The following is a 23,656-nucleotide window of genomic DNA, read 5'->3' as shown; positions in this document are numbered from 1 at the left end:
AGCATCTGAAGAACAGATGGTATTTATTTGCTCCCCCACCGAGCAAATTAGGCACAAGGCCAATTTTTAATGTGAGGAGTGAAGGGAGGGGGAAGGGAAAAAGGGGACCAGCTCCCGAGAGGTGGGAAATGGGAGCTGTTTAATGGTCAGGCATGTGGGGTTGCCCCCACATCTGGTCTTTGCTAGTCATAGCTTGCAGCATCTGCCGGAACAGATGGTATTTATTTGCTCCCCCACCGAGCAAATTAGGCACAAGGCCGATTTTTAAAGTGAGGAGTGAAGGGGAAATGGGGACCAACTCCCTGGGGAGTAGGGGAGCTGGATAGTGACAATTGGTATGAAGGGTTGCCCCTACATTGACCAAGGTCTTATATGTGGGGTTGCCCCCACATATGGTCTTTGCTTGCAGTATCTGCCGGAACAGATGGTATTTATTTGCTCCCCCACCGAGCAAATTAGGCACAAGGCCGATTTTTAATGTGAGGAGTGAAGGGAGGGGGAAGGGAAAAAGGGGACCAGCTCCCGAGAGGTGGGAAATGGGAGCTGGTTAATGGTCAGGCATGTGGGGTTGCCCCCACATCTGGTCTTTGCTAGTCATAGCTAGTCATAGCTTGCAGTATCTGCCGGAACAGATACTACACTTTGATCTTGACCAAAAGGCCAAGTAAGTGAGCACTCCTTTCAAATGTCAAAATAATGATTTTCAAATATTTTTCATAGTCTGGTTAATTAGTGTCCAACCAATAATAATCCAGTGAAAAAATTTCCAAAAACCTATCACTGTGATGGTTGTACAATTCCGCCAAGCTAATTTTCTATACATTTCAGTTAATTAATTCAGTAACCAATTTTATTTCTCTAAACTATTTTTAGCTGTTGTCCATCTAATATTGTATATCCAATACTACTTGCCTGTGCTCGATGTTGTAGATGCGTTTTTTATTAGTTACAAAATGGGTGACCGATTTACCAGCACATTGTAACTAAAAAGTGAGCACCCCTTTCCAAATGTCAAAATAATGATTTTTTTTTTTTTTCAATTTTTTTCAAATTTTTTTCATAATCTGGTTAATTAGTGTCCAATCAATAATAATCCAGTGAAAAAATTTCCAGAAACCTATCGGCGTAACAGTTGTACAACTCTGCCAAGCTAATTCTCTATACATTTTGGTTAAAACTTGTTTTTACATTCCAATAATGATTTTTTTTTTTTTTTTTTTTTTTTTTTTCAAATTTTTTTCATAATCTGGTTAATTAGTGTAGTGTCCAATCAATAATAATCCAGTGAAAAAATTTCCAGAAACTTATCGGGGTAATGGTCATACAACTCTGCTAATTTTCTATACATTTTGGTTAAAACTTGTTTTTACATTCCAGTAACCAATTTTATTTCTCTAAACTATTTTTAGCTGTTGTTCATCATCCAACACTACTTGCCTGTGCTCGATAGATTGTAGATGGAATATTATCCAGTGAATGTTTGTTAGTGGTCTGGGTGACTGACGTTCAATCCTCGTTTGAATCTTAGCAAAAACTTGATTGCTTATTCAGGATTATCAGGTTATTATTAAAGATAAGTTAGGAAGTTGGTACGAGTGACCCCACACAACAATCTGAATTATTTCTTTTTTTCTTCTTCTTTCACAGATTCTTCTGACAAAGATGGGCAAGTTTTACGCCAGCTGCCAGATGACTCGCCCAAGAACGTTATGCAAATCGTGACACAAGAAAAATGCAAGAGAAAGATGTAGCCACTCCCCCTTCAATTTTATTCCTCTGCCTCCCTCAAAATACCAGAGACTCGACCCCTGGCCTAAAATTGCTTTAACACTTTCTAATACCTTTCATCCCTCCGACTCTGACTTTGAAAATAAATTACAAGGTACTTGCCATGAAGAAAGCTTTCCTTTTTTTTTTTTTAAATTGAATTTGAAATTACAAAAAGAGGGGGGAAAAAAAAACGTTTTCAATGAAAAAAAATAATGAGTTATTCCCCTTTTAAATTAAATGCAGAGTTATCTCCCCTTCGAGAACTCTTCATAAATTGTTATATACTTTTTTATCTTAATTAATGAAAAGAAAAAAAAAACAAACAAAAGTATTAACAGTTTGAAATACAAATTGATCAGTAAATAAAACGGGTATCAGAATATATAACATGGCAAAAAAAAACAAACAAGCTTAAGAATATCTCCTAAAAAGACTTAATCTTGAATAATTTAGTATTAGCCAAACTGGGAGAAAATTACATCTATATATATATATATATATATATATATATATATATATACTTACATAATGATAAGTATAATTGATTTTTGATGCCAGCTTGAAAATTATATTGGTTCAAATCAGTATTGTTGATTTGAAAGAGAAAAAAAACAGAGGGAAACTCTCAGCTATAAAACATGAAGAAGTATAAAAGAGTGAGAGTTAGTAATGTGGGTTGTATTTAGTTTAATATAGTTTATACAAAAGCGGGGAAAAAAGGCACTGGAAAAATTTCAAGTACTTTAGATTTTTGTAAAATTTTAATAATAGATATCATTTACAAGCTATTCTGAAAATTGCAGTTTGGAGGCAGGAGGGGGCAGTATTTAGATTCTTCAAGAAAAAAAAATAGAGGGAAACTATCGCTATAAAACATGAAGAAGTATAAACTGTTTAATAAAGGTGCTTCCGAGAAAAATTTCCTTCACGGAAAATGGGCTGGAAACTCTTCGGATCAAAGTCTGAGTGAGACCGCCAACGAAAATTCTACCCCACAAACTGCTGCATCAAACGGCCTGCATTACGACCACTATCATATCGCCCAGGGCGAGCTCTCCAACAGAACCGAAAATAAAGATTCTTCAGGTAATACATCCTGGCACCCCAACCACTCGGAAAAGTCTGATGGTAGTTCACAGTCGCTGTCTAATGAGTTACCTGATCGACTAAAACAAAAGTCAGTCCAAGGCTCCACTGCTGCTAACGGATCTGGACAAAATGATACGGCTACAGAGCCATCTACGGTCATGACGGTAGCTCTTGGAGAAATCGGTAGCATTTCGAAATATGTATCACAGGGAATGTCAGAGATGCTTAGCACAGCTTCTCCCGAGGAGAGTTCCGATGTTCCTGTCCCAGCCGGTGAGGACGATCCGAATATTGAAACGCAACCGGAACTTACCATCATCAGTGCCTTTTCTCTTAGTGCGGAAATGTGGGAAAATGGACAAGAAAAAAAGCCAGAAGAAAAAGACGAAGATGAAAAAGAAGAACCGACGGAGTCTGGGAAAAAAAATCAGGACCAGCAATCGTCCGGAGATGGCGATTCAAACAGCGACCCTAACCTGGCAACGGAATCGGAAACGCATGACAACTCTGAGAAAGAGGCCGAGGAAGATTCGCTTTCTTGTACTCACTGTTCTACAGTGAGTGCGGATGTTTCCTCTCACAAAGAACACTTGGCAACGCACTCTGGGAAAAAAGCCAAGGTCTACCTCCACCAGTGTTCAGTGTCGGACTGCAGCTATAGCACGAATGTCATCCGCGAGTTCATCTCGCATTATTCCGTCAAGCATGCAGATTTGACGTCTTACGTGTGCAGATGGTGCAAATCTGTCACAAACAGTCTTTCCGCTTTCGTCGAGCACGTCCGCGAGAACTTTGTCGTCCCCTGGGTGAAATGTCCCCACTGTTACCTCAAGAAAAAGAACAAGTCAGAGGTCGTAGAACACATAGCTACCGAGCATCCAGGTGAATCTCAGCGGGTTATTGCAGGTAGCATGTTCCTCTGCCGGAGTTCGAGTCATTCGCGGGAAAAAGAGTCTAAAGTTGTCTCCGAGTCCCACAAGACGTTAGTCAGCCTGTTAAGTAATCAGAAATATATCTTAAACCACTCGAGTCATAACGGCAAGGATAGTCTCGTTGGCATTGTGGATTCTAACCCGAGTGGAAACGGATACCAGTGTACGGACTGTTTGTTTAATACGACAAACGCGCAGGTGTTCCTAGCGCACATGAAAGTCTGTGATTCTATGAAGAATATTACAAAACAGAGAAACGTGAACTTTGAATGCAAGGAGTGCTCGTTTGCGACGAGTTCCCGGGAGGACTTCTTAAACCACAGTCACGTGAAGGCGTCTCTTATGAACGGTATGAAGAGGGCGCCTTACAAGAAACGCCCTGCTGCTGCCGAAGTTCGAAACCATAAGCTGATCCGGAAGAAAGTCTTGAATATCAAAAAACAGTCCGTCGCTTTAAAGCTGAAGAAAGATAAAAGGGCTAATGCGGCTGCCGCGACTGCCGCAGCTGGGAACCTGGAAACGATCCCTTCGTCCGGAGAAGGCGATAAGCCCGTAGTCGTTGGACATTTCAAGTTTAACTGTCCTTACTGCAAGGAGAAATTCCACAAGCTGAATCGTATGAAATTCCATATCTTCCTGAACCACCACAATTCCTACAGTCAAACGATTCCACTTCACCAGTGCCTCTCGTGTCACATGAAGTCCTCCTCGGAAGAAATTGTACGACAGCATATTGAGCGCACGCATTTTGGTCGCAAGTCGGGGATCCTTCTTATTAACGAACCCCCTGAAGTTATTCCAAGAAAATCCAAATCGCAGGATACGAACAAAACTCTTGTAAAAGCAATTGCTCCAATTATGAAAAATGATCCGAGGGTTTCGCCTAAAAAACAAGCTGAAAGATGCAGTAGTTGGGGCCGGTCCCAAGTCGGCAACGACCCTAAACATAAACTCACGGAGGTTGTTCAAGAAGCGAAATCCCAAATTAATGACAAACAACCAGCAGGCGATAAAGAGAGTGAAAATGTCGACTCCAGAGTTAAGATCCCGGTTCCTGTGGAAGAAACTCGACCCGAGTCGAATGCTAAAGCTGAGGAAAAAACTAATGGTGATCCGGCCCCACCCCCTAAAAATTTGGCTATGGAGATTGTCAAATTTACTCCGGGGGACCACTTTACAGAGTACATCGAATGTCCGCAGTGCTCTTATCAATCTTGCAGCGTCATGGGTTTTTACGGCCACATCAAACGGCATGAGGATCTAGTTGTTCACATAAGTACGCGTCGGAAGTACGAGTTTCATAAAACGAAAGGTGAATCTAAAGTTGCCGATGACGGGTCTGAAGCGACAGAGGCATCGTCGGCAGTAAAGATGGATGGGAATGAATTTCATGAAGGCGAAGGTATACAGACCGATTCCAAAACTGAAGGACCGACTGAGGAGACACCATCGGAAGACAAAGAATTATTTAATGGAAATCCAGAAGAGCAAGAATTAAAGGAATGTTTATCGCCAATGTCGCCCATCGATCCGGAAATCAAGGATGTGGAGATGCCGCCACCTTCGACGAATCCACCAAAGTTGGAGTCCATAATCATAAACAAAAAGTCTGAGAATCTGATCGATAAAGACGAATATTCAAAACTCGGCGGCCCAATACTTGACGCCAAGCTTTCTTCTTTGTACACGTCTGACGAACACGTGAAGAAGTGTAATTTATGCGGATTCATGGCGTACTTTCCTTGTTACATCCACAGGCATTTGCTTTCGGCACATCTCAACGTTCACTTCTGGGAATGCGGTTACTGTTTCTATCGGCACCTCCAGCGCTACAAGGTTGCTCGGCACTGTACGCTAAACCACAAAAACAGAGAACAATATGTAAAATGGCTCGGAATCCCCGACTGGGAGAAAAAGCTTGCCGCTTGCATGGAGAAGAAAAAACCAGCCGAAAGCGATTTGTCCAATCAGGATAGTTTAGTTGTTAAAACTGTGGACAAAACTCTTACAGACCCGCCTGCATCCAGCAACAAGTCTCCATGTAGCCCGAACATTACGGATGCGGCCAAAGTGGATGGATCTGATCCAGACAAAAAAACAATTCAAATAGAAAGTTTACCTGGAAATCTTTTCAAGTGCGGTAGCTGCACCATGTGCAGCATCGACCATTCCCAGGTGATGCGGCATATCCGCTACCAGCACAACGCGGAAGGATTGTTACCAGAAGGCAAATCAGAAATTGTTGCGACTAAACTTGAAGCAGTTGTAGCCGTTCCACAGAAACCCATGAACCCATTGCCGCAACCACCTCCATTGTCATCCCAGCCTCCGATCTCCGCATCTCCGACAGTGACTTCTACATTAGTGTCATCTTCTTCGCCAGTCTTGAAGAAATCACCCACAGACCAGGCAAGCAAGAAACCCGCTTTAAACAAAGCGAAACCTAAAAAGAAAGTAGCGTCATCTTTTGCCGTTCCGAACACACCTTACAGGTGTGTCTTCTGCAATTACGTAAACCTGTCCGCCACAGAAGTAAAAAAACATATGTGGCAGGAACACTCGGATGAACTGAATAATGTCGGCATTTTGCTAAAGTCCAAAGAAGAGGGTGAGAAAAGCTCCCATGCTTCATCAGCGGCCAAGGTTGGGAAAGCGCCGTTGAGTACGCTGAAAACAGCACCATTAAAACACAAACTTAAACGTACCTACCGCCCACAGAAACGGAAGAAAGCAAAAACCTACACCAAATGCATCAAAGAACCTGGCATAAAGAAAACCTTAACTAAGCAGAGTGAGTTTGGTGCGACAGAGACGCCTCCAAAAAGAAAGTATGTTAGAAAAATAAAAGTTAACCAAGACGTTTCTCCCTCAGAGGTTTCTGTCGAAGACTCTTCTCGGAAAAGACCAATTGAGGACATAGACGGTGTGTCGCCTGTGATGCCAAAGAAACGACAGATCCAATCCACGCAGCATTCAGATTATGAATGGGAAAGTCCATCATTGGCCGAGCCTCCAAACTCTAAGAGTGAGAGAATTTATAAATCTGTCGAGAAAACAGACGAAACGTCCTATAGGATCTCGACTTTTGAGAAATCTTTCTCAGAGAAAGTGAGCGAATCAGACGTGCCTCTACCGCAGAAATATAACCCAGTGGGTCTGACGGATGCTGACATCAAATATAACATGACGATGCCCGTATTTCGCAAAGCGGAAATGGACATTTATAAACGCTTTATTTTCAAGACGTACGACGGTATATTTCTCTGTAACTATTGTCTGGTTAGTATGCCCGACGAGATTCAGGCGCGACACCACATCTTAAAAGTCCATCCGAAAAAACCGACCAACCCGTTGGAACAGCCGTGCAAAACCTTCCAGCTGTTTCGCAAGAAAACTAGACGTCCTGAAATCATTGTGCCTAATGCTGCTCAGCCTCGGTTCAATCAAAAGCACGGCGGCATTCAGAAAAAAGGCTTGCCGAAAAATAAAACAAAATCACCCCAAAAATTAGAAAAACTGGTTCCAGGACTAAAAAAAGAGACAGAGAACCGTACATCTGTCTTCGAGATGTTCAACGACGATTTAAAAGTCGAACAGGAAACCGCAGACTGTGGATTTGAACAATCGACTGCTGGTAGGTTCGATGAAACCGATACTGCTGATCAGACGACACTGTTGAAAGTCGAAGGCGATATGAACTATGTGTTCACCTGGAAATGGTCCGACCAGGACGACGCTGTGAAACCCCCTCCGCAACGCTGCACCGACTCCGAACAGGTCAGCGTGTTAAGGTTGATCACTTATCGGCAGGGTGAAAACGTGGCCGGTCACTTCAAGTGTCCGTTCTGTCAGCTGACGTCCACGAGCCACATTAGCGTCAGCGACCACATCCGCCTTGACCACATGGAACTGGAACGGCACAGATGTCGAGAATGCCCGTTTAAAAGCTGGTTCTCGTCGCTTTTAGAAAACCATCGAAGACTTCAACATGTCGTCAGCCCCCTATTTGCAACGAACTTTGAATCGCAACAGCCAACGAAAAAAGAAAGTTGCGACGATAAACCTGATTGTACAATAACTGAACACACGGTGCAGGCACCCGTTTCCCCTCAGGAACTCTGTACAAACGTAGATAGCAAGAAAGATCGACAGCCATACAGTGAGATACACATCGTCACGGACTATCGGACATTGTATTTGCGAAAGTATTGCCGAAAGACTCGAACTGTGATTTTTGTGTGCAAAATATGTTCACTGATTATGCCCGATCAGAACGCGTTCCTTGAACACTTGTCAATCCATTCTGGAACAGTCTATAGTTGTACTTCGTGCACATTCAGGACAAAACCAAAGTAAGTATCAATCGAATATTTTCACTTTTTTTTTGTTTTGTTTTTGCATCAGTATCAATCTTGGACCAAGTGTAGATTCAGCACCTCCAATATTGAAGTGCTGAAGATTCGTTTGGTATGAAATTTATTTGAATTTTTTTAATATTCATAGTTCAACAGCGGTAATGTTAGAAGTTTTCTCCCTTTCCATCTTTGTCACTCTCTCTCTATCTCTCTTTCTACCCATTATTGTCACTCTGTCTCTCTTGTCTAACTGTCATTGTCTCTCTCTCTCTCTCTCATTGTCTCCATCTTTGTAATTCTCTCTCTATCTCTCTTGTCTGACTGTCATTCTCTCTCTCTCTCTCTCATTGTCTCCATCTTTGTCACTCTCTCTCTATCTCTCTTGTCTGACTGTCATTGTCTCTCTCTCTCTCTCATTGTCTCCATCTTTGTAACTCTCTCTCTATCTCTCTTGTCTGACTGTCATTGTCTCTCTCTCTCTCTCTCTCTCTTATTGTCTCCATCTTTGTCACTCTCTCTCTCTCTATCTCTCTTTCTACCCATTATTGTCACTCTGTCTCTCTTGTCTAACTGTCATTGTCTCTCTCTCTCTCATTGTCTCCATCTTTGTAACTCTCTCTCTCTCTCTTGTCTAACTGTCATTGTCTCTCTCTCTCTCTCTCTCTCGCTCTCTCTCTCTCTCTCATTGTCTCCATCTTTGTAACTCTCTCTCTATCTCTCTTGTCTGACTGTCATTGTCTCTCTCTCTCTCTCTCTTATTGTCTCCATCTTTGTCACTCTCTCTCTCTATCTCTCTTTCTACCCATTATTGTCACTCTGTCTCTCTTGTCTAACTGTTATTGTCTCTCTCTCTCTCTCTCTCTCTCTCTCTCATTGTCTCCATCTTTGTCACTCTCTCTCTCTCTCATTGTCTCCATCTTTGTCACTCTCTCTCTCTCTCATTGTCTCCATCTTTGTCTCTCTCTCTCTCTCTCTCTCTCTCTCTCTATCTCTCTCTTTCTATCCATTATCGTCACTCTATCTCTCTTTTTGTAACTCACACTCTCTGTCTCGCCATCGTTATCACTCCCTCTGTCTAACTGTCATTGTCTCTCTCTCCCTCTCATTGTCGTTTCACACACTCTCTCTCTCTCTCTCTCCATACAAAACTAGATGATCTGCAACAAAAAGAAAAAAAAACCGGTTTTCATCAAACGGAAATGGAATCATGTTGTCTTTTCTAGGGTGACAATTTTATCATTCCACTCTGTCCAATGAATGTATTTGCATGTAATTTTTATTAGCAAACAAACATTAGAAATTATAAAAGAGGAATATAGTTTGCATCAGTCGGCAGCCCATGTGAAAAGAGGTGTTAAAAAATTTTCTTTTTAAACTCGTGGTGCAAAGGCGGAAAAGAAAGTGAAAGAAAATCCGACGTCTTACCCCTACTCCGTAGCCAAACAAAAAAGTGACTTGCATAATTGGGGTCAAAGTTTTAAAAAATTGACCTCTGCAGTCTCTACCAAATTACTCAGCCAATTTTTGGTCTAAGCATTTGAAATTTTACATAAAGTGTCTTCAGATATAGGGCAAGCTTTTTAATTGTTTTTTTTTTTTTCTGAAAATTTGGCTCCCAAAAGGTCAAAGTTCAAGTGAATTGACCTTTGCGGTCTCTAGCAAACTATTAAGCCAATTTTGGGTCTAAACGTTTGAAATTTTACATAACGTGTATTCAGACATGCAGCTTTTTAACCAGTTCTTGGTGAAAATTTTGCTTCCAAGAGGTCAAAGTTAACAGAATTGATTTTTGCAAACTCTACCAAACTCCTCCGCCAATTTTGGGTCTGAACACTTGAAATTTTAGATGTAGGTTACTTGGACATGGGTCAATTTAATTTGAGCCCAAAACAATAAATGTTAATGGGTCAAAATAAAAAAAGATTTGACGTCTGCGGTCTCGGGTTAGGGTTAATTATATTAAGGAATCAAAATTGGGGTCAAAGTTAAAAAAGATTTTACGTCTGCGGTCTCCACCAACTTTTCTCTATGGTAGTCAAGGAAGCCTATTATATAGAAAGGCATTACCGTACATATTCACACTTTTTAATATATACATAGACACATAAAGTTATAGAGTGGAACTACTAGTCTATAAAAATTTCAAAGGTCGGCAATCTTAAGTATGTGGTGCAATGGTGAAAGAGGTGGCTGGTTAAATTTAACGCATCTAAAACCAAGCTTCTATCTTTACATCATCAACGCTCTGATCCCCGTCTTGCATCAATTGAAATGAATGATTTTCGTCTTGGGGAGGCCTCATGTTTTGACAAGCTTCTAGGTATGAATTTTGCTCCTAAGCTGAAATGGAAAACATACATCAAATCCGTTGCCAAGGTCACTGGAAAAATGATGGGATTGTTCTAATGCAATTCTCTACCTATATAAAAGCCAAGTACGTCCAAGGATGGAGTATTGTTGCCACATTTGGTCAGGAGCTGCTAGAAAGACCTTATCCTGCCTTGACAGAGTTCAAAACAGACTTCGTAGCCTCGTAGGGAATGACCTTTTCTCTATCCTGTAACCTCTTTCCCACAGAAGAGACGCAAGCCTGCCTTTATCATTATGAAATCCCTATTACATATTAGGTACAATATAATCATCAATAAAGAATTAGCTCTGTAATAATAAATATGCAATCTGCATGAATCTGCTTTATTGTTATTTTCATGGCAAGTGCTCGTCTGAGCTCCAATTTCTAGTCCTCCCTCGCCAAACTTTCACCAAAAACACTCGTCTAGCTGAAACCACCATCAATAATTTCCCCCATTGTTTGTGTGCATTTTTTCTGTATGTCCGCCAAAGGTCTTTTTCCCCGGTGCTTCTCGGCTTGCTCACTCATTCTTATGACTTTTTGCATGCTACCAAGATGATAATATCTCACACTTACGAAACATGGTCGTAAAAATATTTTATTTTGCCAGCTGTTATACGACGACGACAAAATTTTGCTGCTACGTGTGTTTATTAATCTATTAATCTTGCCTTGTTTGGGGCGAAAATGTAATAAAAAAATAAAAAAATAAATAAAAATAAAAAAAAATTTAAAAAAAAAATGTCATCTTGAGGCTTCGGGTTCGAGCCTAACCCCCTCCCAAAACCTTTTTTTTGTTTTTTTAATTCGAGCTTTCTTTTTTGATCTACACACACACCTCCCCACTATCGGGTTCGAGTTTTTTTTATTTTGTTTTTGTTCGTTTTTTTGTAACTTTTTTTTTTTTTCATGTATGTCTCGCAAAGGCTTTTTACGCCGACGCTATTTATATATCATCATATATAACGGACGTTCACCCCCCCGACAAAAAAAAAAAAAAAACAGCCTCGCAGCGAAAGTTGATTGCGGGATATTTTTGGCCTCGTGCATTTAAGTTAAACCACATGGGCGAGTGGGTTACATGTCAGGATTTTTTTCCACCTTCGCCTCAAGGTTCCAGGTTCAATCCTACCTACCTATCAACCAAAACTATTTTTTTTTTTACCACACGGACGATGCAGAACAGTTTTTTTTTTGTTTTGTTTTTCCAATTTTTTAAAGAAGTTCAACATTGTTTGCGTTTTTTTGTGACACACGCACACACCTCCAAACACCCGGGCAACATCGACTACCTCCGCTAGTCTCTATATATAAAAGGCATAATGTGTGTCTGTTTGTGTGTTTGTATGTCTCGCAAAAACTTTTGACAGAGGCAATGGTACCTGAGCAAACCATTTTAAACCTCGACCCTTCGGACAACAGTTATTAAAAAAATTGGCCCAAAACACTTTTAGGACTTTTTTGATCATCGGTACTTATCAAAGGCATTCCGATACAAAACCTATCTGCAAATGTTGCCAGATGCATGAAGTATATTTGTGTGAAATTTGATAAAGATCGGCCAAACCGTTTCGGAGTCCATAGGGAACGAACCAATAGTAGATAGATAGATTCTTCCTTCCACTTTTATAACTACACATCCATAAGAATTGTCAGTGTAGTTCTTGCCATTTACCAAAGATAACCCCTAAAGGCCATATCCAATGCCACACACCTATTCTATATTGATTGAGATTGTCGGACGTTGTATCAAAGTTTACAGTTACCCAAAGGTGCTGAGTTCAATCCTGAACGAAGGCAGTGAAAAAGTAACATTCAAAACAGAGAATCAGCAACTATGTCCCAAAGCCTAGCTGGAGTCCGAACACGGTACCCCCGTAATAATAATAAAGGGTTGTGTTCGAGACTCCTAACAAACGGTTCCCCAGTTCAATACAAAACACCTGACGAAGGCTGGAGGGCAAAACGGCTGAAACGTTGTGACAATAACAACCAAGATGAGGGAGTCAGTCCGACAATCTCAATCAATGAAAACACCTCATCTCAAAAATACAGACAATTACCTATTCTATGGTCGATACAACAAAAATAGGCCCAGAAAAAAAAAGGCATAATGTGTGTCTGTTTGTGTGTTTCGCAAAAACTTTCGACAGAGGCAATGGTACCTGAGCAAACTGTTTTAAACCTCGACCCTTCGGACAGCAGTTATTGAAAAATTGGCCCAAAACACTAATTCCTTCACCCTCAGTTTTCTGCAGGGAGGGGTCGTTTTTTTTTTTTCTTTTTTTTTTTTTGTTTCGTCATTTTTTTTTTTGCAAGTCATGGTATCGTTATATCGGTTTGATTGAGTTTACTTACTTTCGGTCGGATGATGGAGCATCGGTAACGCGTCAGATTTTCTTACACGTTCTTTTCTACCTTCAAGCCTGCCTGCTACCACTTTTAAAAAAAAATTTTTTTTTTTTAAACCCTTTTCCACATCTTGCTCCCCCCCCCCCCTGCTACTACTGTTTTTCTTCTATTTTTTTTTTTTCACACCTCTCCCCATCATGGTTTGTCTACTGGTTTGAGCACTTTTTTTTTTTTCTTTTTTCACACACCTGCAAGCACCCAGGCAACGCTGGGCACCCATGCTAGTCTGTATAGGTATAATATGTTACATTTATTTAGAAGTGTCCTTATACTTCTTAGATTATAATATCTACGATTTTTTTTTTTTTACAAAGGAATCGCCACTTATCAAGGCCCAGAGGCCACTCGAGGATAAGGGTTAATGGGTATACATTAGTCAATGTGATTATAGCGTTTTTAACATAGGTAGTGGCATTTTTTGTAAGTTGGATTACATAGGCGTACGGCTCATCAAGAACTTGTTTACATTAGACTTGAAGACAATCAGATTGTAGTCACCTGAGAAGCAGGCCAAAGAAAGAAACTTTGTTCATGGAATCTACGATTTGCAAAAGGACGCTGTCTCTACATTTATTTTGCTTGATTTTTTTTTTAAATTCTGTCCTTTCGCGTGTTTGTTTGTCTTTTTCATAAAACTAATCGAAGCGAACACGTTCACTGGCCTTCTCGACTGGGACATCAGTTTTGATCAATGTGGGCAAAACCCTTCATATCAGACAAATTTATTTTTTATTACATTTTTACCCCAAACAAGGCACATTGCCACTTTGATGTAGGGGGCTATTATCAGGGACATAAGCTACAGGGGTACTATGTGGGGAGTTAGGCAGCAAGATGTCGGTTCACGTTACACTTGAACTTCTGCATGTCAGTACAGTTGGGGAAGCAAGAACCCGGAAGGGAATTCCAAAGTCTAGCGGTTCTGGGGAAGAAACTACTGGAGTAGAAGGCTTTCTTACATCTAGGGATCTCTACTGTGAAGGGGTGGGATTTTGCTGCTTGTTGGGTTTGTCAGGAGTATTTACATCGAGGGGATACAGGTGCTTGCAGCTCGTTGGAACATTCACCGTTAAAGTACTTGTAGAACAGGCAGAGGGATGCTACATTTCGTCGACGGGACAGAGGCTGAAGCTTAGATGACAGTTCAATTGCTAATCATTTGGGCACTGCCAGAGCTCCCCCTTTTTGTGGGGAGCTGGTTTTCCCCAACATTGTGGGGAAACAAATAAAATGGCAGAAAGCAGGAAGCCAGACGCTCATTTCTGCGCCTGCGTGAACTCCTTCACTTAGTAAGTCGACTTTTTAATTGACATTGCTAAATTTCAACGCTTTTCACTTCCTCTTGCGGCAGCTTTTCTTTCACTTCCTTTTCTGCCTTTGCGTCACGGGTTCAAGCCTGCCTACTAACATTTTTTTTTTTTTTTTTTTTTTTTTTTTCGCACACCACCAAACATTTCCAAACACCTGGGAAAGTTTGCAACCCCCCACCCTCTCATAATTGCACAAAGACCCTCTTAAAACCACAAGTAATCGTCTTTAGAAAAAGAAAAAAAAGGTGCACAGGATTTATCTCCGATAGAAAAAAAATGGTTAACTGCCCTAAAACGCTAGAATGCCTCCAAATAAGGAATCATTTTACATTAAATTCTAAAATAATACTTGTTTATCTTTCATTAAAATTTTTCAAGGTATTCACACGTAATTACCTACAAAAGTAAAATCACATATTTTAGAGAGGTGGTCAGATGGGTTGGGGGGTTAACGGACAGTATTAATCTACAATAATACCAAAGAAATATTGCATTATATTCATTTTTAAACAGTCCTAGATTTCGATTTCAGTTATTTGTACATAAAATGCATTACAATTCAGCTTTGAGTTCTTTAACTTCTTTTCTTTTAATTTTAAGGAATTGCAGCATATTTATGTGCATTTACTACAGATTATTTGGAAACCATTAACTTTTGGAGATTTTCAGTTGCATATTCTAATTCCTAGCACAAAAATACATTTATATGGTAAATTTCAGTGTTTACAGTATTTATACTGAAAAAGTGACACCACTTTTTCAGTATAAATGCTGTATCTTTGTTAAAACAAAAGATTAAGCACTGAAATTTACCATATATGTGACAATGTGACAAAACGCAAAGGAAAAATCACATATTTTAGAGATGGTCAGATGGGGTGGGGAGTTAACAGAAGGTATTAATCTACCAAAGAAATATTGCAATATATTCATTTTTAAACAATGCTAGATTTCGATTTCAGTTTCTCTAACTTCTTTTCTTTTAAGGAATCGCAGTACATTTACTGCAGATTATTTGGAAACCATTAACTTCCAAAGATTTTCAGTAGAATATTCGGATTTCTTGCACAAAAAACTTCCTCTTTTTTTTTATTTTTTTTTTTTACAAAGGTATCACGACTTATCAAGGCCAAGAGACCACTCGAGGATAAGGGTTAAAGAATATACAGTAGACAATTGGACAATATAGTAATCGTTAGTAATGGAAATTTGGTAAATGTATTAACTTATATGGAACGGCTCATCAAAAACTTGTTTACGTTAGACTTGGAGACGACCATATTGTAGTCAGCTGGAAAGCAGGAAAACGGAAGACAATTCCACTGGCGTGCAGTTCTAAGAAAGAAGCTTTGATCATGGAATCTACGTTTAGGTTTAGGCACAGATAAAGAGTGGGGGGGAATTATTGATAGTGTTTTCTGCTAGACAAGTGTTTCTTGTGAAAGTTTGGCGAAGGGGGGGGCATAGATTGAAGCTCAGTCGAGCACTTTCCATGAAAATGACGATAAAGCAACGGTACTCCATTTTTGTTTACTTGTCTAATTGCTTAATTTTGTGACTGATTTATCGGAGAGGGACCTATGTTTTCAGTGCTTCTGTGTGTCCATTAGTCCGGACGATTGCCAGATAACCATTCATTAGTTCTTCCTGAAATTTCTGCCGCAAATTGCATTTCACTAAAAAATGTGCACGGTAAAAAAAAAAATTTTTTCTGCAAAAATTCCCGTTGCATCCCCAGGAGCTCAAAAGGGGTCAAAAATGGCCCAAAATGGCCCAAAATAACACATTTTGCTCCATAACTTTCGATCCATAACTTTTGATCCATAACTTTTGATCCATAACTTTTGATCCATAACTTTTGATCCATCCATTAGATTTTTTTAAAACTTGGCTAAAATGTGGAGGCCATTGTTATTAATATAAATCCATTATTTGAGTCCCCGGGGACTTTCAGTGCTAAAAACGCCTCTTTCTGTGACTCTTTTTTCATGTTTCTTCACAAAAACTTGATATGTCTGACTATATAGTGGTTTTTCATGGTGGTCAACTCAAATATACATGTGTTAAGGCCTGAAACACTGGGATTTGGCATCTCCAGAGGCTCAAAAGAGGTAAAAAAATGCCCCAAAATGACACTTTTTGCCCTATAGTGTTTGATCCATCCATTAGATTTTCCTGAAACTTAGCCAAAATGTGGAGGACATTGTTCTTAATATAAATTCGTATGTGTGACCCTGGCAAAATTCTGGTTCGCATCCCTCTGAGGTTTTTAGGCCTTTTTGGGGCTTTTTTTCATATTACTCAAAAACTTGATATATATGTCTATATAGTGATTTTCCATGGTGCTGAATTCAAATATACATGTCTTAAGGCGTGAAACTGCATCGTTTGTCCATTTTCAGTGGGATTCTGTATTCCCAGGAGCCCAAAAGGTCACAAATGCCCCAAAATTGCAAAAAATTACACTTTTTACCCCATAACTTTTGCCCCATCCATTAAAAGCAACGTTGGCCCTTCACACTTCTAACCCTAACCCTTCTCACATCCATAATGTCTTCACTGTTTTTTATGGCGTCATCTTACATGTAGCACCAGAGGGGGACCAAGCACACAAGGCTTGTAGTTTTATTTAAGATTTAATGGTTATAGGAAACCCAGACAAGTGTGTAATTGTTTTTTTGTGAGGTGCTGGTTTTCCCCAACATTGTTGGGAAACAAGTACTGGGCATAAAGCTGAAAGCTTAACTGGCCAGCAGCCAGACATTCATTTCTGCGTGTGCGTGAACTCATTCATTTTTGCGTCAACCCCCCTCCTTGCTACTACCACTTTTTTTAACACCTCTCACCACTCTAACCCTAACCCTAACACCTCTCTCCACCCTGGGGGCTCCTTACTACACCATCTCTCCACACCCGGGCAAAGCCAGGTAACCTCGCTAGTTTAAAATAAAATTAAAAAAAATTTTCTTAAGCCTGTCTTCGTTTTATCGTTATTTCCATGGCAGGTGCTCGTCTGAGCTCCAATCTCTCGTCCCCCCTCGCCAATCTTTCACGAGAAACACCCGTCTGGCTGAAACTACTGTCAATAATTTTCCCCACTCTTTATCTGTGCCTAAATCCAAACGTACATTCCATGAGCAAAGCTTCTTTCTTAGAAGTTCACGCCAGTGGAACTCTCTGCCGCTTGCCTGTTTCCCACCTGACTACAACTTGGATGTCTTCAAGTCCAACATAAACAAATTCATGACAAACTGCCCCCTTAAGTAAGACACTCTATCAAACCCCCCCCAATACTAATGGTTACTACAATACTATCTCATTGATTACTGTACACGCAATAACCCTTATCCCTGAGTGGCCTTCGGGCCTTGATAAGTGGTGACCCCCATGTAAAAAATAAAACAGACAATAATAACAACACATTCGTGAATTCATAATAGAAATAATAATAATTGTTTTTTTTTACACGGTGGATTCAGCTAGACGGGTGTTGTTTGTGAAAGATTGGCGAGGGGGACCAGAGATTGGAGTTCAGATGAGCACCTGCCATGGAAATATCGATAAAACAAGGATAGGCTTACAACGTCTCATTGAGACACGCAATAACCCTTACCCCTAAATGGCCTTTGGGCCTTGATAAGTGGTGACCCCCCTATAAAAAAAAAATCCCTAGCATGACTTGAGATGTGTGTAAATGTTGTTTATGTGTCCGATTACAGTTTTTGGCATCTGTCAAACGCCTGCGTAATAAAAAGGAAATTCGCACCAAACATCTCAAGAAAAGGAAGGAAAAAAAATCCTGAAGATGGATATTTTATTATTCGGAAATTTGAAAAAAAAAATTTCAATTTTATCTATAGGTCAGCTTTGCTTGGGCCTTATTTTTATTTTTTTACATTTTTACCCCAAACAAGGCACATTGCCACTTTGGTGTAGGAGGCTACTATCAGGGGCATAAGCTACAGGGGTACTGTGTAGGGAGTTGGGCAGTAAGATGTTCATTCACGTTACACTTGAACTTCTGCATGTCAGTACAGTTGAGGAAGCAGGGACCCGGAAGAGAATTCCAAAGTCTAGCGGTTCTAGAGAAGAAACTACTGGAGTAGAAAGCTCTTTTACATTTAGGGATTTCTACTGTGTGGGGGTGGGATTTAGCTGTCTGTCGGGTTTGTTGAGGGTGTTTATGTCGGGGGGGGGGCACAAGTGTTTGCAGTTCGTCAGAGTATTCACCATTAAAATACTTGTAGAACAGGCAGAGGGATGCTACATTTCGTCGATGGGACAGAGGCTGAAGCTTAGATGACAGTTCAGGACCTATTAGGTTGGCGACCCTCTTTTGAACCTTGTCTAGGAACAAGAGACTAGTAGCAGATGCACCAGCCCAAATGTGACAACAATACTCCATACATGGAGGAATGGTGGCCTTATAGAGGTACAGGATACTTTTGGGCGTTAGTAGCTTTCTAGCACGGTAGAGAGAGCCTACCTTCTTCACAGTGGTCCTGGCTATGCTTTCAATGTAATTGTTCCAACTCATGTTTCCAAGGAGTTTAAAAAATGTACTGTTCATAACTTATATTTATATATATTAAAAAGTTTGACTCATCCAGGAAATCTACATCTAAAAATTGCAGATGTTTAGACCCAAAATTGGAAAATTGGCGGAGGAGTTTAATAGAGTCTGCAAAGGTCAACTCTTTCAACTTTGACCTCTTTCTTGGCAACCAAATTTTAGCCCCAAAGCTGACCTATAGATAAAACTGATTAAAAAGCTTGCTGCATGTCTGAATACCCTTTTATGTAAAATTTCAAATGTTTAGACCTCAAATTGGTGGAATAGTTTTTGAACTTTGAACCCCTTGGAAGCCAAATTTAAAAAAAAAACAATCAAAAAGCCTGCCCTATGTCTGAGGGCCCTGTCGGTGGGGCATTAGAATACGTCGACTGCCCCCCTGCAGAGGGTAAAAGTCCCTCAATGGGGGTCCTGGATATGACCTTAAACTATATCCAGTGGTGAGGCCCCAGCTTGTATGCTTTGGGGAGTGTGAAGCCACCCTTTAATTACCATTGCTCCCAGGTCCACTCTGACTCGGAGTGGTTGTACCTGTTAGGGTCCCAACTATGGGTTAAATAGAAACCGACGTGAAAACAACAAATATATTCTATTAAAAAAATTTTTCTTAAATCTTTGGATTCAGCATTAAATAACCCAAAAAGGGTTGATATGCCGTAAAACAAAAACAACCAACCAACCTATGTCTGAGTATCCTTTATGTAAAATTTCAAACCTTTAGACCAAAAATTGGCTGAGTAATTTGGTAGAGACCGCAGAGGTCAATTTTTTTTTTTAACTTTGACCCCAATTTTGGCCCCTTAACATTTATTGTTTTGGGCTCAAATCAAATTAAAAAGTTTGACCCATGTCCAAGTAACCTACGTCTAAAGTTTCAAGTGTTTAGATCCAAAATTGGCAGAGGAGTTTGGTAGAGTTTTCAAAGGTCAAATCGTTGAACTTTGACCCCTTGACAGCAAAATTTCTGGCTGAAAATCTCAAAAGTTTTAAAAGCATGGCACCTCTTATGATTCTCAAATTAATTACTATCCTCTTTGGCCTAATGGTTAGCGAGGAAGATTAATTATCCTGCGTTTTCGAGTTCAATCCCACCTCTCTCTCTCTCTATCTCTTTTTAAAAATTTTTTTTTCGTCCTTTTTGGCCTAATGGTTAGTATGGAAAACTAATTACCCACATCTCATTATCTTTTTTTATTTTAATCACGTCGAAGCCATTCTTAACATCGCTTCGTCCTTGGGCCAATATCCTCCACCCGGGCAATGACAAAATTGGTATTATTAAAAAGATCAAACTCTTGGAAAAACCTATTGAAAAATTGGCCAAAATGATTCTGTCTAGCTGAACTGGCCAGTTTTTTGCAATGGGGGTCTAAATTTTCTGAGAATTCCAATGTTATTAATTTTAAACATATTTGAAAAAATGCTGACTATTGTCACCGGAAATGACGTCAGCTCTCCTTAATGACAATTATTTATCTATATATATATAAAAGCGAAAATGTGTATATGTATGTATGTTCCTTTTTGTGTATGCCATTAAAAAGTCTTTTTTCGGCGGCTTCTCGAGGCTGTCGTTCATTTTAAAAACTTTTTATATCACGTGGAAATCATATCTTTTTTTTTACAAGGAGGTCACCACTTATCAATGCCCGGAAGCCACTCAGGGATAAGGGTTATTGCATGTACAGTACGTTGTAGATTAGTGTTGAGATTTCATAAAGTGTCTACTTAAGTGGGCGGTTTATCAGGAATTTGTTTACGTTGGATTTGAAGACATCCAAGTTGTAGTCAGGTGGGAAACAGGCAGACGATACAGAGTTCCACTGGCGTGCTGTTCTAAGAAAGAAGCTTTGTTCATGGAATCCACGTTTTGATTTAGGCACAGATAGAGAGTGGGGAAAATTTTTGACAGTGGCTTCAGCTAGACGGGTGTTTTTTGTAAAGGATTGGCGAGGGGGGACCAGAGATTGGAGTTCAGGCGAGCACTTGCCATGGAAATAACGGTAAAACAAAGACAGGCTCGCAACGTCTCTTCTGTGGGAGAGAGGTTGCAGGGTAGAGAAAAGGGCATCCCCCACTAAGCCACGAAGTCTATTTTGTCAAGGCAGGATAGGCTATTTTTAGCAGTTCCTGCCCAGATATGGCAGCAGTATTCTATCCTTGGACGTACTTGGCTTTTATATAGATAGAGAATTGCATCAGTAGTGAGATATCTTCTGGAGCGGTAGAAGGATCCCACCATCTTTCCAGCGACCTTGGCAACAGACTTGATGTACATGTTCTATTTCAGATCAGGAGTAAAGGTCAAACATTACAATTGATGCCAGATGGGAATCAGAGCGTTGATGGTGTAAAGATAGGAGCTTGGTTTTAGATGCATTAAAGGTAACCAGCCACATCTTCCCTCACTGAACCACATGCTCGAGATCAGAGGAGAGAGAATCAGAGAGTTAGGAACGTGTGTGTATTTAATTTGCCTGACTTTCAAAAGCTAAATATTCAACATTTTTCAATCGTGTAGATTCGCCTTTTTCGTATAAGCGAAACTAATACAAAGGTTGTTGCATCGATCGCCGGGAACGTCCAAAAGCAATCAGCTATTCAATTTGGGAGCTGGTCCCCCCCCCCCATCATCGCAGTAAATGAAAAAACGGTCCCGCAGTGAAACAAAGTAAACAAACGCCAAAAAACTGCCGCGATGACCTCATTAAGCGGCGACCTGTCAATCAAACCTCATTGACTTGATTCACTTTAATTGTTCTTACATTAACATTGTCACCGTAGCGCAGGTGTTCAGGCTCAGTCTATAGGCCTCAAGGCTCCGGGTTGAGCCCACATGCCACCAAACCCCATCTTTTTTTTTTTTTTTTTTTTTTAAATCGCTATCGTTAAGTTTCCTTTTTGTTCTGATTTATCCCCCCCCCCAAAAAAAAACACAGACACCTACAAATACTCGGGCAACGCCAGGTACCCCCTGCTAGTACTTTAATAAAAGACTGATTAAGAGTAATTCTACATTATAACATATTGATTTTCAGGTAAAAAAAAATGGGTCTTACGTGATTATTGTGTCTCAAATAGTGAAATATCCAAGAATCACAAAAAATGATAAGGAAGAAAAAAATTAGGATTGAAAATGTTTACCGATAAGAAGATAAAAAAAAACAGTTATGTTTTCAAAAGAAAAAATGTAGTATCTGTTCTTCAGATGATGCACTTTCATTTCTTGTTCTCTTTCAGTGGAGGAGCAATCCTTCACGACTGAGACAATTTTTAATTTTTGTACCTTTTTTCCATGTTAACTCTGTTCATGGTGGGGGGGGGGTGAGACCGCTTGATTTCTAAGAACAGATACTACACTTTGATATTAAATTTTTTATTCACAAGAAAAAATACAATTAGGAAAATGAACAAAAAATTTAGGCACAAGACCAACTCAAAAAGAAGCGGGGATGATGAGGTTGGTTGGTCCATCTCATCTCTGTTGGAAATTTTTAAACTTTGATCTTTGTAATTTCCTCTCAAACATGATCTTCTCCTATTAAAAAAAAAATGCATATATCACTACACTTTTTGGAATATGACATTAGATGTCATATTCCAAAAACCACATGGATGAACTGTTGATTCCGAAAACCAAAGTGTACACTGGAGACTTATTTGTAACATTCCAAAAATTACGTAAATAGAGAAGTTACGTTGACTGCATGTTTTTCTCAATCTTACCAGGCATTATCTCCTCCGTAAACATGATTTTGTATGTACTGGATTCACTCCTAAACTAATTAACCGATCATTATGAATTTTAAGTATATGTATATGATTATATATTTTTATGTATTGGATTCACTCCTTAACTAATTAACCAATCATTATGAATTTTTTTCATTTAGAATTTTTAGACAATTTCAATATGTTTGAAAAAATGCTGACTATTGTCACTGGAAGTGACGTCAGCTCTCTATATAATGGCATTAATTTTTAATTTCTCACAGATAGTGGTTCGACATGTTTCGTTACAATAACTTCTCTATTTACGTAATTTTTGGAATGTTACAAATAAGTCTCCAGTGTACACTTGATCCATTGACCTGGTTTTCGGAATCAACAGTTCAACCATGTGATTAGTATCTGTTCTTCAAATGCTGCACTTCCATTTCTCGTTCTCTTTCTGTGGAGGAGAAATCTTTCACGACTGAGACAGTTTTTATTTTTGTACCTTTTCTCCACGTTAAAAAACGACCCTGGTGTCTAACTCTGTCCCGTGGGGAGGCATTGTAAATAGGTACAATAATACCAAAATAAATACTGCTTCTCGAGTAAAAAAAGATGCTACCAACGTGATTTTTGCATCTCAAATAGTAATATATCCAAGAATCACGACAATCGATAAGTTAGAAACAAAATTACGCATGTAAATATGTATCGGAAAGAAGTACACAAAATGGTTGCTATGTTTTAAAAAGGAAACAATGTACATTTTTTTTCTTTTTTTTTTTTTTTATTCAATTTTCACCCCAAACAAGGCACAGTGCCACTTTGAAGCAGGGGGCTACTATTAGGGACTTAATTAGCAGGGTCATTATGAAGGGAGATGAGTAGAAAGATGTTTGTTAACATTACACTTGAACTTCTGCATATCAGTGCAGTTGGGAAAGCAGAATCCCGGAAGGGGGTTCCAAGGACCGCAGTTCTGGGGAAGAAACTATTGGAGTAAAAGGCTTTCTTGCACCTAGGGATCTCTACTGTAAAGGGATGAGACTTAGTAGCTTGTCGGGTTTGTCGGGGGTAGTTACGTCGGGGAGGTACAAGTGTTTGCAGTTCGTCAGAGCATTCACCATTAAAGTATTTGTAGAACAGGC

At 39.7% G+C, this 23,656-nt stretch overlaps 1 protein-coding gene across 2 annotated transcripts in view; it reads left to right on the top strand.

Moving 5' to 3' along the window:
* Positions 1 to 23,656, top strand: part of LOC145271112 (uncharacterized) — a 125,785-nt gene that overhangs the window by 85,013 nt on the left and 17,116 nt on the right. For both annotated transcript variants that reach the window (XM_080126652.1, XM_080126653.1), the window contains one exon: positions 1,648 to 8,143. In XM_080126652.1, coding sequence (XP_079982778.1) covers positions 2,646 to 8,143 — 5,498 coding nt within the window. In that variant the 5' untranslated portion in view covers positions 1,648 to 2,645. The remainder of the gene's footprint in view (positions 1 to 1,647; positions 8,144 to 23,656) is intronic.

This window comes from Euprymna scolopes, chromosome 46 (genome assembly GCF_053919585.1).
Source record: "Euprymna scolopes isolate OS-2025 chromosome 46, ASM5391958v1, whole genome shotgun sequence".
Taxonomy (NCBI): domain Eukaryota; kingdom Metazoa; phylum Mollusca; class Cephalopoda; order Sepiida; family Sepiolidae; genus Euprymna; species Euprymna scolopes.
Note: the sequence above shows the minus strand (reverse complement) of the source record. Positions and strands in the feature narration are given on the sequence as shown.